Raw genomic sequence first — 15,277 nt, 5'->3', positions numbered from 1 at the left:
TAGTCCCCTTCCCCCTGCCCCCCAGCAAGCAGGAGGCTCCTGGAGCAGCTCCAAGGCAGAGGGCAGGAGCAACACGTGGCAGTGTGGGGAGGGACAGCTGAACTGCCGGCAATTGATAGCCTGCTGGGCGGCTGCCACACAGGGAACTTAGGGGAGTGGGGAGCTGATGGGGGGCCCGTCCACCCTCGTTCCAAGTCCCTATCACTAGCTCTTTCTGGAAGCAGTGGGCAAAGCAGGCGGCTGCCAAACAACTTTATAAGGGAGCTTTGTGCAACTTTAAACGAGCATGTTCTCTAAACTGATCAGCAATGTAAAAAGGAAACAACGTTAACCGGAAGGACTTTAAGTGAGGAGTTCCTGTAGATGAGTTCCTTCCCAAATGGCCCATTAACTTTCCTCCAGGTATAGGGAAGAAAGGATGTGGGAGAGCACCTGAGGGGGTTGTTAGTGGGTTATAGATTGTTCTCCTCGTCCTCAAAGGAAACCAGCACAAAACTTTAAAAAGACGAGTCTGGGAGCTTAAATTCTTAACTTTGCTAGAAACTAAATATCATGGTCTGAATAGACATTGGCTCTATGGCTTATTAAAACGGTGTAAGTGAAGTGTTAATGGGCCCCTTCACCTTGAACGGTCCCTTGAAATATGTGCTAAACAATGTGTTCCATCTTGTCTTTAGCTGTGACACTCTGAATAAGTCCCCCAGACCTGAAGAAGAGCTCTGCATAAACTGAAAACCTTGTCTCTCTCACCAACAGAATTTGGTCCAATAAAAGATACTACCTCACTCACCTTCAACCCCTCCCAGAATGGAAGTCACCTGACACAGCCCTGACTAGCCCTGAAAGTAGTCCGAACGCATGGGCCAGAGAAACAACTTACAAAGACCAACAGTATGGTGTGCCCCAATTGTAGTAGTTATAAAGAAAGTGGAAAAATATGAATCTGTGTGAATCTTAAAAGACTTAATGAAGCAACTGGGAGAGAAAAATGTGTTCTCCCAACTCTGGATGATTTCCTTCCCAAAATGAAAGGAACTAAAGTATTCTCCCAAGCTGAATACCTCGAGCCAACTCTGGCAAATTCCTCTAGCCAAAGAAAGTGCTGAACTGACACATTTATCAACCTCTTTGGGAGATTTTACTTTCGAAGATTACCTTTTGGGATTACCAGTGCACCTGAAATTTTCCAAAGAAAGATGGCAGAACTGTTAAGGAACACTAACGGAGTTGTACTTTTCATGGATAATGTTTTGATATATGGATCTTCAATGGAAGAACACAACAAAACCTTCAACAAAGCCCTAGGCCTAATCAGTCAGACCAGACTGAAGTTAAAGAAAAGTGTGTTTTCCACCTACCCCAAATTGAGCTTTTGGGACAGTCAATAAAGAAAGATGGAATCAGTCTGAGCCCTGAGAAAGTAAAAGGAATCTGAGAATGGAATGCACCAACAAATGTACCAGAACTGAGAGTGTCCTGGGCATGGTAAATTACCTTGGTCGATACCTACAAGACCTTTCTACAGTGACAAAATCACTGCATGAACTGTCCAATGCATTTTGGCTATGGGGGCTAAATCAAGACATTGCCTTCTAAAAGGCAAAAGAAATTATTTCAGCAGCTCCAGTCTCAACATGCGAACAAACCCACAATGGTCAGTGTGGATGCAAACACCTCTATGGTCTAGGTGGTATACTGTGGCAACAACACAAATCTGTGTGGAAGCCAGTTGTGTTTTGCTCTCGCACACTCACAGAAGCAGAAAAGTTATACAGAGTGAATGAAAACAAGGGCCTGGCAAGTGTATGGGCATATGAAAACTTTTACAGATATCTGTGTGGTTTGGATTAATTTACAATGATAAAAGACCAATAAACCCTCATCAATGGAAAAGGTTGGCTCAAGCACTGCTGAGATGTCCACATCTATTAATAAGGTTAGTGTGATTTAACCCAACTTCTAAATATGTTCCTGAGAAAAATCTGGTAGCAGCAGACACTCTGTCATGGAACCCAGCATCACACCTTGATGTCACTCAGGGTACGATTTGGACTGTTGAATAGCTGAGCCCCTTCAGTTCTCTAGCCGGGGGTGCCCTTTACACTGCTTTGCTGTATAAACAGCCACTCCTGGCCTGCTCACACAATCTTCAGCACGTAAATTCACTCCCAGTTAAATACATGAGCACTCTGACCATTCACTCATGAATTACATATTGGGCGATACTTGCAAATTCTTACTCCGAGCCTTGTTCCCTGAAATGTACATCTTGTGCTGCTCAGCACCCTCCTGAACAGTACAAGTTCACAGAAAGTCCATCATTTCATCAAAGCAAAATGATAATGTGCCAGCCTTGTTATCTGAAACACTGGTTAAGACAAAACAATAAGATATGTTTAATAAGTACAGAAAGATAGATTTTAAGTGATTACAAGTGATGATGCATAAAAGTCAGGATTGGCTACAAAAGAAAATAAAAGAGTAAAACGCAAATTAATACCTAATTTAACAAGTGAACTTAAAAGCAAAAGATTTTGTCTCACCATATGCTGCAGTAAATTTCACAGACTGGATCCTCTTTTCAGCCTGGAACTCCTCCCTTGCCCCCTTCCCCCTTGGTTCAGAGTCTCTCTGGTATTCATTGATGTCATGAGCAGAGAGATGGGAGGAGGAGAGATGAATTGGAGATCACTGTCTCTCATCCTTATATCCTTTTCCCTTCTTTGAGGATTATCCTCAGCTGGGGTGTAGGCGACAAGCAGTCTCTTGTGGATGTGCGGCTTGAAATGTTCCTGTGATGCAATGTAAATTTTGCATTCACACCTTCCTCCTGCTGAAGAATGGCCATTTAAGCAGCCATTGAAAGCATTCTAATTCCAAATGAAATGACAGAAGAAATATTAAACCTCATCCATGAAGGACATCAAGGATTAACGAAATGCCATATATGGGCCAACCAGCCAGTGCAGTGGCTTGGCATCAGCAAGGATATAAACAATAAAGTATCTGCATGTGAACATTGCAGAACTAATAGACCAACACAACACAAAGAACCTTTAATAACAACACATCTACCAAACAGACGTTGGAAGAGACTAGCTTCAGATTTATGCGAATACAGAGGACATCATTACCTGGTCATAGTGGACTATTTGTCCATGTATACAGAAATAATGTACTTGAGAGACATAACATGGCACAGTGTTATCAAGAAATTGAAGTGCATTTTTGCTCATTTTGGCATTCCAGAACAACAAGGAATGCACAATGGACCACAATTTACTGCAGCAGAATTTAAGTCATTCTGAACAAAATATGATTTTGATCATATTACTAGCAGCCCATGTTACTCAAAAGTGAATGGAGAGTAAAGCCAAGAAAACCCTAGAACAGGAAGATATATTCCTTTTTCTCTGAGCTACAAGTCAACACCAGTAGCAGCTTCAAGATAGAGTCCAACATGACTTCTGATGGGAAGACAACTCGGAACTACTGCTCCAACTTTAGAAAAGAATCTATTTCCAAAGTGGCCAGACATGAAAAAAGTAACTAAATCAGATAAAAAAGTAAAAAGAGCTTATAAACACATTTGCATCACACAATACTCAGAGAACTGCTGAGTCTAGAATCTGGTGACCATGTTAATGTCAAATTGGATATATAGAGAGGATGGACACTTCAGCTGTCATAAAGAGAAACAACTTTAGAGCCCAGATATGTGACTGAGACCAACAGTGGAGAGTTCAACAGAAACCATTGGCATCTAAAGTTTGTTCCTCAGAGAGAACAATTGACAGAGAAAATTCTACAGACAGTGGATTCCAAACTGACCACATTCAGTTGCTGCAACTAATTTAGGTCCATTTTGTAAATGGTAGGAATGTATTAAAGGGGGAGATGTAATGGAATGCTAAACTGTATTATGCTGTTATGCCGTGAGGTGGCACAGTGTGCAACATACCTTATTTCAGCTAACCTCAGCCTTACAGGGCAGAGCATTAAAGGATTTTATGGAAGATGCATTTCTGGTGTATCTCTCTGAGAAGGAAACTCTGTAGTCATTCAATAAATGACAGAAGTTTGACCTGCCAGTAGCAGCCCTGCAACCTACCATGTATGAGGTGTAAATGACATCTGCCACGTCTGCAGACAACATGTAGCAAAGGGAGCAGCAGAAGCCATTAGAGACAGGGAAGAAACCACCTGGCTACACTCATAACCAGAGCAGACTTGGTCCCCACTTCTCTGGAAGTGAAGGTTGGCAGGATTGCCGAGCTTTGATGCCTGTGGGATTGGCTCTTCACTGGTTGGGCTCACATGCATCTGAATTTGCTACTGTCGCTGTGGCCTTTTGCTTACACTGGTCTGCTCCTGGCATCAAAGGAGAAACTATTCACAGTAAATTGTGCAGGTCTGTGATCAATCTTCTCTTTTCTTATTTATTTTGAAACAGCAAGTTAACCATGTTGACATTTAAATAATCAGCATTGGTAAACTGAGCCAACACATAATTGAGATGAATGGGGCAGTTCATATCTTTCAGAATTATTGTTTTATGTTTTTTGGAGATGCAATCAATCATCTTGTCATCACTGCATCCGTTTATACACTCATTTAACATTTTCAAGGCTTTCTTTGCAACCATAAGAGTCAAAGACTTTTTTTTTTTAATGAAAACTGAGATTTTGGAGAACAAAAAGAAAAAGTGCTGGGTCACTGAACCAGTGAGACTGGTCCAATTCTAGCATGAGTTTGGCACATCCACCTCCATGCGAGTCCAAGGGCAAAGCCTCACTCATCTGTGTAATGCTTATTCTGGCAGATAGAACATTTTGAAGTGAATTGGATTGAGATTGAGGGCCTAGTGAAATCAGACACCAGAAATGTAATCCTTTTTTGGAGGGCAGAACACAGGTCGAAGATATTCCCTCAGCCCCACCCCTTCTCTCCTGCCAGGGGAAAGGAAAACCCATAGATGGCTCTTTTTTGGTCTTGCCTTATCTTTCCTGGGCTGGAAATGGAGAAGCAGTTCATTTCATCTTCAACCCCTCTTCTTCTTGACAGGGGTGTTGAAACTGGATGGAAACCTCAAACTCTGAGAGTCATAGAACAAGTATAGCACTTGGCTCTCTCACTTATAGAAATGCTCTTTTGAAAACTCTTAGGGAGAGAAAATGTCTCTGCTGTCCCCCTGTATCTGCCAATGCAACAATTCAGCAATAATGGATAAGCACAGTTGCTGCATATTTCTTCTAAAATGATCAGTAATGAAATGCTTAACACTGTTGAAATTTAAATGCTCATAATTAGGCTTCAGCGTTAACACCCCATCAAAGTGATAGGGGCAGTTCACATTTCTCTTAGAACTACTGTTTCAGCCTGTCGGCCTGCAGACTCAGGAGGAGAACACGGCATCAATTTTCATTCAGATGGCTAATTTTGCAAACAAAAGGGCTAGAGATTTTTTTTTCATGTATGTATTCCATTTTAATTATATTAACATTGATGAGGGTGCAGCTGTTCTCTATTAGATCAGCCACTGCTCAAAATATTCCCCACCCAGTGCAGACAGATATTTTAATCCCTCTAGGATTTGAAAGTTAAAAAGGAACCAGTTTGGTCATGTCTAGCTCATTTTACATGCCTTCCTCTTATGGCTGCAGCTCTACTACCTGGGGCTGTACTTGTGTGAGTTCTAACATACTAACCAGCGTTGGACCTAGTCAGTATTTGAAAAGAGAATTCAAAGAAAAACTCAGGGAACTTCATGAAGTGGGATGGTCAATGATCAAGTAAAGAGCATTCTTCTGTTTGAATGCTGATTGAATACTGTGATGATATTTAGCACAGTAGGGGGATTCTGTGAGCTTGGAAGTGGCGGAGTTGGATCTATCTAAGCAATACATACTTTAGAACATGAGGGGTCCTTAGGAAAGGGTTCAGGAAGATAAGGGGGGGGCAAGAGGGTGAAAGAGCTGTTGCACTTATGTGAATTATTTTAAATAAGTATCCGGTATAATCCTACTGTCTGCTTGCTTCAGTCAAAAAATTTCTGGAATCATGGATTGCTTCTGCCTTGTCTAGGTCAAGGGCAACCTTTCAGAAGTGGTGTGCCGAGTCTTCATTTATTCATTCTGATTTAAGGTTTTGCATGCCAGTAATACATTTTAACATTTTTAGAAGGTCTGAAGAAGTGAGGTTCTTACCCACGAAAGCTTATGCTCCCAGTACTTCTGGTATCTAGGTGCACTTTATATAGTTTAAATTGGACCATTAGCAGTTCAAACTAAGAGGTTCAGAAGATCACTCTCTTCTGCTGCCAATTTGCCCAGTCAAATTGGTGATCTGAGAGTGGCTAAATGACCAGCACACAATCCATGGGAAGCCTAGTCAAAGAGATGTGTCTTGCACTCTATCAAAAAAAGGCCAAGTTTTTACTTAAAGAGATTTCTTGCAGGGATATGCCCCTGAGGCATAGCACTCTGTTGTAACCCAGTTCAGCAATGAGAATCTTTGTTTTTCCTTATAGAAAGCTTTGAATCACCTTTATACCACTTTAATCCTGGGACTAGCTTGGAGCCAATTTGGCTCCTGGCACAAATTAGAACATCGAGACTGCTCTAAATTGTGTCCAGCTGCAAGGACCTCCTGAGAGATCATTCTAAAACCCAGGAATTGTTGGAGCACAGAAGCACTCTGGAATGTCCTCTTTCCATTGTCTTACCCTCTATACTAGAGGCCTTTGGCAGGCTACCAATGCGGATTCCATTATGCAAAGGGAATGTCCAGGTAGTTAGTTAAGGGCAGACAATCCAGGCCAATGATTCTGCACCTTTAATGGCTATTACATTTCCTTTAATTCAGTAGCCTTGTTGGAGTGCTTTCCCCATAAACAATGATTTTCTAATTTTAGAATTATTTGTCTTTTCAGTTATTTGATCATGTATCATTTTGTCAGGTAGGATATCAACATAGCATGTAGAGGCTAGTTCACACAATGCAGTCATATATCCTGCAGTCAGTTTTCTGGGGATTTCTACTATCTAATGGGTAAAATAATGTTCTGCCAAAACATTTATCAGCAAGTCAAAGTGCTTACCAGGTACCAGAATTTTTTTATCGAAGTCTGTGGAATCAGGAAAAGCAGCTGGCTTGACAGGCATATTTTAAAATGCCCTTTGCCTCTCACGTCCCAAACAATGCCTCAGAAAAACTTTCTTTCATTCTACAGAAAAGTTATCACTGTAAATAGCTTGCAAGTACTTAGGGAAATATAATTTCCACTCCTGCAATGGAACAGCTAACTGTGTAGGCTAAGTTAGAAAAAATGAAGACATCTGAGTCACTTTTCAGCATATAGACTTCAAAATGACCTAGACCAGGGGTAGGCAACCTATGGCACGCATGCCAAAGGTGGCACGCAAGCTGATTTTCAGTGGCACTCAAACTGCCCGGGTCCTGGCCACCAGTCCAGGGGGCTCTGCATTTTAATTTAATTTTAAATGAAGCTTCTTAAACATTTTTAAAAACCTTATTTACTTTACATACAACAATAGTTTAGTTATATATTATAGACTTATAGAAACCATTCCCTTTGCTGGTTTCTTTTAAACCAGCTGCCTATTAATTTCATTGTGTGACCACATATCAAAGGAACCAGGAAGTGGGTAAATAACACTTCCTTATTCCCTTTCTCCACACTGTTCATGATTTTATAGACCCCTGTCATATCCCCCATTAGTCGTCTCTTTTCTAAACTGACACGTCCCAGACTTTTAATCTCTCCTCATCTGGAATCTGTTTCATACTCTTCATTTTTTGTTGCCCTTCTCTGTACTTTTTTCAATTCTAATATATCTTTTTTGAGATGTGGCAACCAGAACTGCATGCTGTATTCAAGGTGTGGGAGTACAATGGATTTATATAGTGGCATGATATTTTCTGTCTTATCATCTATTCCTTTCCTAATGGTTCCTAACATTTTCTTTTTTGACTGCCATGGCACACTGAGCAGATGTTTTCAGAGAACTATCCACAATGAGCCCAACAACTCTTTCTTGAGGGATAACGGCTAATTTAAACCCCAGTCATGGGGCTTTGTGCTCCCATGATGCTCCAGTGAAATCACTTAGATCAAGCTCTGTTTGATAACATACATGAAACCATTGATTGAGTGGATATCTCCAAAAGTAGTAGCAAAAAATCCAATGGACAAATATAAATGTACACAGATATGAGAGACTTGGACTCTTGTAAACAGTTCATTGCCATCCCTTACAAAAATAAATGAAATCTTGAACAACAGATATCTGCTGAATTTAAGTTCCTACGTATGCTTTATGCACCTAAATATGAAAATGATGATCAAAGTGACAAAGTTCAGAAAGAAATAATAACACCTGCACCATTTACTCTAATAGAACTACCAAAGGGCTCATGGGGAAATACAGTCGTGGAGATAAGATCAGTTAATGATCAGGCAGTAACTCAGAGATATCCATGTTTCTGTCAGTGTCCTCCCTTTCTATCTGCAGAGAAATAATCATACATTTCTAAACAAATGTCTTTGAAGAAAAAAATGTCTAAAGAAATTGTAACAGATAATAGAGTACAATCAATCTCCAGGAAAAAATGAAAACTATTGGATGATGAATGGTATAATACATGAGAACTTCTCTTTACTATCCAAATACATATGGATAAGCGGAAATATGAATAACTGATCAAGAAAGGTCTATAAAACCAAGCAACGAAGCTAAGCATTGGAAAAAGGGCATATAGGAAAGATTATTTGCTTAGAGATTGACACTATATTTAGCAACTGGTATAATACATTTTTCTTTTTTTCAAGGAGAGAGGAAGTATTGTATCTAATGCTAACTGAATACTCAGGAATGACTAACTATCCTACCTACTTTCCAGCACTAGAGGGATCTTAGGGAAGGAAGTAAAAAAGGAGAAAAATAAGATGGTGAGAGATCTATTGCATATATGGGAGTTTGTTTAAAAGATCCAGTTTAATCCTATTGACTGCTAGCTTATTTCAGTCAAAATACTACAGATATCTTTTAAATGAGATGTACAACTAAGGTTGTGATACTTGGGCATTATCTATCAGTGGTTTTCAACCTGTGGTCCGTGGACCCCTGGGGGTTTCCAGACTGTCTAAGATTTCCAAGGAGTATTCATCTCCATTCAAAATTTTTGTAGGGGCCTTCAAATGAGAAAAAGTTAAAAACCACTGGTCTATGCTAGTGAAATTTGGTTTGCTAACCACTGTGTATTACTCTTAACATGTTGTAACACAGTATATGTCCATATGCAAAGTTACTTCCAGCAGTGCACAGGCATTCACATCACCATTTAGAAGAGATTTGCTTAGGGTAAAATAGGTACTATGTCCTTTCTTTCATAAATAATAAGCTGGTGGTTTCTCAGTTACAGTTAGTCAGTTGTTCAAATCAGAGAAACTGCCATCACAAATAGGGCTCATTGACATTATTATTGCCATCGCAGCAGAAAGGCTAAGGACTGAATGGACCATGAAGACTGAATTCCTCTCTTAACACCCAGAGATGTTCCCTTCATGTCAAGGCTGAGGGACATAAGCTCGTGGCAGATAGCTGGTAGATTGTACTACTGCAGCTGGTGGTGTAAGGGTTCCATGCATAAAGGGCTGGATCCAAAATCCATTTAAGTCAATGGGAGTCTTTCCATTAACTTCATTGGACTTTGGATCAGGCCTAAATACAGGACTTCATCTTCAAAGTAATCCAGCATGTTTTATCAGCACCATATTCACTTTTTTAAAAAATTAGGAAAACTAGATGCAGAAAATATGGAAAGTCAGATCAAAGGAGGTAGATGTAGTAGTTTTGTTTCCCATATTAAATGCCAACAAACCTTTTTTAAAATGTAGTGCCAGACTGAGAAATCTGGCTTCTTTATTAATAATGATGGCATACTGCTGCAACAGTGTATTAATCATCTGCATTATCTCCCAGGCCATGTACTTTTAGTGTGACTGATGATCTTGTTTATTCCCACACAGAATTGCTGGGAGACAGTGAATTTATGTGTACTGATAGCAGCAAAAGGGGAAGTCCTGCAAGTGGGGCTAAACATAGAACTAAGTGTGGGAACACAAGATTTTAAATTCAAAAACGAAGAGTGGAGCGTAAGGATCGAGAATAAGGGGAAAAGAGAAAGAAAGGAAAGAGAAAAGAAGAAAGGGAGAGAAAAGAAAAGCAGGAAGTGGAGTGCATCCTGACAGCATTAAACATTGTTCACAAAGACAGTGCCAGTGTCAGTTTGGCAAACATTGAAAGCAGTGCAGGAGTCAGGGTGAGAATCCTATAGGCTTTCTGAAAAATGTGCAGTTCTGGGGCCAGTATCCTATAGACTTTGCCTCTCTGATGCCTTGCTTAGACACATGTACAAAGAAATGAAGCCAAAGTCATATAATAAGCAAGTTGTTTTTTCTACAGTATTGGTCCCAAACACATCTTACAGGAGGGATACATAGTCTGAAAACTGCAGTAATTTTTTTTTTAAATAGGGTGGCTCCTTCTGGCCAAAGGAATGATGGGTCTTGGCTGTAAGCTACAAAGATGGAAGAGGAGAGAAATTACCAGTCTTTACATTTTTTTAGTTACCATTTAGATTATTTAGCTGTTTGATTCATTATGGATTTTAGGACACTGGATGAGCTTGAATTTTGTATTGATTTTTTAAAAATCCCTGCCCATCACTTTGAGCTGAGGACTCTCTCCCTGTTCTCTTTCCTGTTTAACATTGGCCTGGTCACAGGTTTCAATAAGGGTTCAAAGAGCCCCATGTGGGAGAATCAGAACCTTTATTCTCAGCATGTCAGGCTCCAATAAGCGAAACATGTCTATGGATAGAAACATTGCTGTGTAATAATGACACTTGTCTCCACAAACCTTCTCCCTATAATCTATCAGCAACTTTAATTAGAAATAAAGTTAGCTCTGTAAAGCCAGTGCAGCTTCTATTATGTCTTGCTTATCATCAACAATGCTGTCTGCCAGATTTGGATAGTAGAATCCTTATTACCACTGATAATTTAAGAGGAAGAAAAAGTTTGAATTTCAGATCACAGATGGATTTTGGAATGTTGGCAGTTAGGCCTGGTCTACACTAGGCGTTTATGTCGAAGTTAGCGCCGTTACATCGAATTAACCCTGCACCCGTCCACACTGCGATGCTATTTAGTTCGACATAGAGGTCTCTTTAATTCGACTTCTGTACTCCTCCCCGACGAGGGGAGTAGCGCTAAATTCGACATGGCCATGTCGAATTAGGCTAGGTGTGGATGGAAATCGACGCTAATAGCTCCGGGAGCTATCCCACAGTGCACCACTGTGTTGACGCTCTGGACAGCAGTGCGAGCTCGGATGCTCTGACCAGCCACACAGGAAAAGCCCCGGGAAAATTTGAATTTGAATTCCTTTTCCTGTCTGGCCAGTTTGAATCTCATTTCCTGTCTGGACATCGTGGCGAGCACAGCAGCACTGGCAACGATGCAGAGCTCTCCAGCAGTGATGGCCGTGCAGTCTGTGAATAGAAAGAGAGCCCCAGCATGGACTGATCGTGAAGTCTTGGATCTCATCGCTGTGTGGGGCGATGAGTCCGTGCTTTCCGAGCTGCGATCCAAAAGAAGGAATGCAAAGATCTACGAGAAGATCTCTAAAGACATGGCAGAGAGAGGATACAGCCGGGATGCAACGCAGTGCCGCGTGAAAATCAAGGAGCTGAGACAAGGCTACCAGAAGACCAAAGAGGCAAACGGACGCTCCGGATCCCATCCCCAGACATCCCGTTTCTACGAGGCACTGCATTCCATCCTCGGTGCGGCCGCCACCACTACCCCACCAGTGACCGTGGACTCTGAGGATGGGATACTGTCCACGGCCGGTTCCTCGGACATGTTAGGGGACGGGGAAGATGAGGAAGGAGATGAGGAGGGCGAGGCAGTCGGCAGCTCTCACAATGCTGATTTCCCCGACAGCCAGGATCTCTTCATCACCCTTACAGAGATCCCCTACGAAGCGTCCCCAGCCGTTACCCCGGACACAGAATCTGGTGAAGGATCAGCCAGTAAGTGTTGTAAACATCTAAACATTTATTTTTAACAAAACAGGAATATTAACAATTAAAAGAATGGGTTGTTCATGATTAGTGTGCCCTAGGCGCTTAACGGTTTAGTAAGGGGCAGTGCAAGTTTTGAAAAGAAATCTAGCAATGTCCGGTTTTCAGTGATTGTCCTGCACAAGCCGCTCTACTGTTTATTCCCTGCTACTGCAGCTACAGTAAAATGCGGTCTATATGTCCGGGGATAGAGCAGTAATCCTCCTGGGACATCTCGATGAAGCTCTCCTGGAGGTAACTTGAAAGCCGTTGCATGAGGTTCTTGGGGAGAGCGGCCTTATTGGGTCCTCCGAAGTACGACACGTTGCCGTGCCACGAGATTATCAAGTACTCGGGGATCATTGCTCTGCACAGCAGGGCGGCATACGGCCTGGTCTTTGGAGGCTTTCCCGGAGCATTCTCTCTTTGTCGCTCTCGGAGATCCTCATCAGGGTGATGTCGGCCATGGTGACCTGCTTTTAATTAGGTAGGGGAATGTTAGTGTTGGTACTGCTTTCCCGTTCCTTTACAGAACTGTAACCGCTGGTTTGCAGCCACGCGGTGGAGGCGGGAGAGGGGCAGCCGAAAGGGATCGTTCCCGGGGACAGCCGCGAGGGGGTGGGACAGGGGCAGAGTTCCCGCTTGCCGGATTGCTGGCAGCAGGGACTGACATTGCTTTAAATGTGAAATGAGGCCAGTGGTAATATAAAAGTTTTAAACTGCCACAAGTGTACGGCTTACCATGTCTGCCTGCAACAGAAATTCCGTTGTGCTGCCTCGCTTCTCAAATCTGCTGTTCAAGACCCCAGGCACTGAATGCGAAGGCCGAGAATTCGACCTTGTGCTGAGTGCGCATGTGAAAGGTGCTGTGCATGGTCTTGTTCACAGAGAAAGACTATGTTCTTTGTTCACAACTACATTTATCTTTCTTAGGAATTCACTCCCTTTTTCCCATTTCCACAGCCCCGTCTGCGACTGTCTCACAACCTAGCCTGGAATCACACTCCCAGAGGCTAGCGCGGATTAGGCGTAGGAAGAAGAGGACACGGGAGGACATGTTCTCTGAGCTTATGGCCTGTTCCCAAGCCCAGGCATCACAGCAGACCCAGTGGCGGGAGAACTTGACCCGAATGCACCAAGCCAACATGGATCGGGAGGAGAGGTGGCGGCAGGAAGACCAGCAGGCGACTCAAACGCTGCTTGGACTACTGAGGGAGCAAACGGACACGCTCCGGCGCCTTGTGGATGTTCTGCAGGAACGGAGGCAGGAGGACAGAGCCCCGCTGCAGTCCATCTCTAACCGCCCTCCCCCGCCACCAAGTCCCATACCCACCTCACCCAAAGTGCAAAGAAGGAGAGGCGGCAGAGTCCCTGCTAAGTCTCACTCCACCCCTGCAGAGAGCTCTAATAGCAGAAGGCTCTCATTTCCCAAAATTTGAAAAGTTCTTTCCTTCCCGCCTGACACAAGCCCACGTCCAAGTTTCACCTCCCAATGCCATGTGTAGTTGATAATAAAAAATTCGTTTCTGTTAACTACTGTTTCAATCATGTTCTTTTGGAGGAGGAGGGGAAAGGGGGTTGGTAATTGGACAGGACAGTCTCCTTTGGCAGGGTACATAGTCGGGGGCAGGCACAGCAGCAGGGCACATACACAGTGCAGTGATGCAGTGACTAGTTACCCTGGTTAGTCTGGGAGGTTGTTTTGATGTAATGTTGGGGGGGGGGGGGTTGCTCTGTGACTTTGTGGTGGGGGAGGGCAGTTACAGATCTTAAGCGCCGGTCCTTAGGCAGGATCACAGAGCCACACAGCATGGGATCTGTAACCGTCCTCCCCCTGCCACAAAGTCAAATAGACCCCCCATACACACAGTCCCGATCAGGAGGGGTGACCGGCTCCGTTGAAACAAGCATCCCACCGCAGCGGAGCCTGTCAATCCTTGAGTTTAGAAGCTGCATTTGCGTCACAACACTACACCCGCTCTGCACCACAGTCTGCGTCCCAGTTTTAAAAAATTCCCGCGAAAACAGTATTAAAGAAAACGGTGTGCTTTAACAAAGTAGAACTATTTTTATTTCGACACGTGTGTTGGAGGGGGGGTGAAGGGGGTATGTAACTGGATAGGATAGTCAACATTACCTGGGTAAAGAAACGGGGGCAGGTTTAGCTTCTCAGTACACAAACTATAAAGTCACAGGTTACCCTGCTCACTCAGGAACTTTGCTTTCAAAGCCTCCCGGATGCACAGCGCTTCCCGCTGGTCTCTTCTAATCGCCCGGCTGTCTGGCTGTGAGTAATCACCAGCCAGGCTATTTTCCTCAACCTCCCACCCCGCCATAAAGGTCTCCCCCTTGCTCTCACAGAGATTGTGGAGCACACAGCAAGCTGCTATAACAATGGGGATATTGGTTTCGCTGAGATCACAGCGAGTCAGTAAGCTTCTCCATCTCCCCTTGAGACGGCCAAAAGCACACTCCACCACCATTCTGCACTTGCTCAGCCGGTAGTTGAAGAGTTCTTTTTCAGTGTCCAGGGCGCCAGTATAGGGCTTCATGAGCCAGGGCATTAGCGGGTAGGCTGGGTCCCCGAGGATGACTATAGGCATCTCCACATCCCCAACAGTTATTTTGTGGTCCGGGAAGTAAATACCTTGTTGCAGCCGTCTAAACAGACCAGAGTTCCTGAAAACACGAGCGTCATGAACCTTGCCCGGCCATCCCACGTAGATGTTGGTAAAACGTCCCCTGTGGTCCACCAGTGCTTGCAGCACCATGGAAAAGTAGCCCTTTCGGTTAATGTACTGGGTGGCCTGGTGGTCCGGTGCCAGGATAGGGATGTGAGTTCCATCTATGGCCCCACCGCAGTTTGGGAATCCCATCGCTGCGAAGCCATCTATGATCGCCTCCACGTTTCCCAGGGTCACTACCTTTGGCAGCAGTACATCAACGATTGCCTTCGCTACTTGCATCACAACAACCCCCACGGTAGATTTGCCCACCCCAAACTGGTTCGCGACTGACCGGTAGCTGTCTGGCGTTGCAAGCTTCCAGAGGGCTATGGCCACTCGCTTCTGTACACTCAGTGCAGCTCGCAACCGGGTGTCACTGCGCTTCAGGGCACGGGACAGCA

At 43.5% G+C, this 15,277-nt stretch overlaps 1 protein-coding gene across 1 annotated transcript; it reads left to right on the top strand.

The window, feature by feature from the left end:
- Positions 1-11,152: 11,152 nt before the first annotated feature.
- On the top strand, positions 11,153-13,802 carry LOC135974434 (uncharacterized). The gene is made up of 2 exons (XM_065562468.1): positions 11,153-12,120; positions 13,114-13,802. Exons 1-2 carry the CDS (start codon positions 11,544-11,546, stop codon positions 13,587-13,589), a joined length of 1,053 nt encoding a protein of 350 aa, XP_065418540.1. The 5' UTR covers positions 11,153-11,543; the 3' UTR covers positions 13,590-13,802.
- The last annotated feature ends 1,475 nt before the right edge of the window (positions 13,803-15,277 follow it).

Source organism: Chrysemys picta, chromosome 1, assembly GCF_011386835.1.
Source record: "Chrysemys picta bellii isolate R12L10 chromosome 1, ASM1138683v2, whole genome shotgun sequence".
In the NCBI taxonomy this organism is placed as follows: Eukaryota; Metazoa; Chordata; order Testudines; family Emydidae; genus Chrysemys; species Chrysemys picta.
The sequence above is the reverse complement of the archived record's forward strand: the minus strand, read 5'-3'. Positions and strand labels throughout refer to the sequence as shown.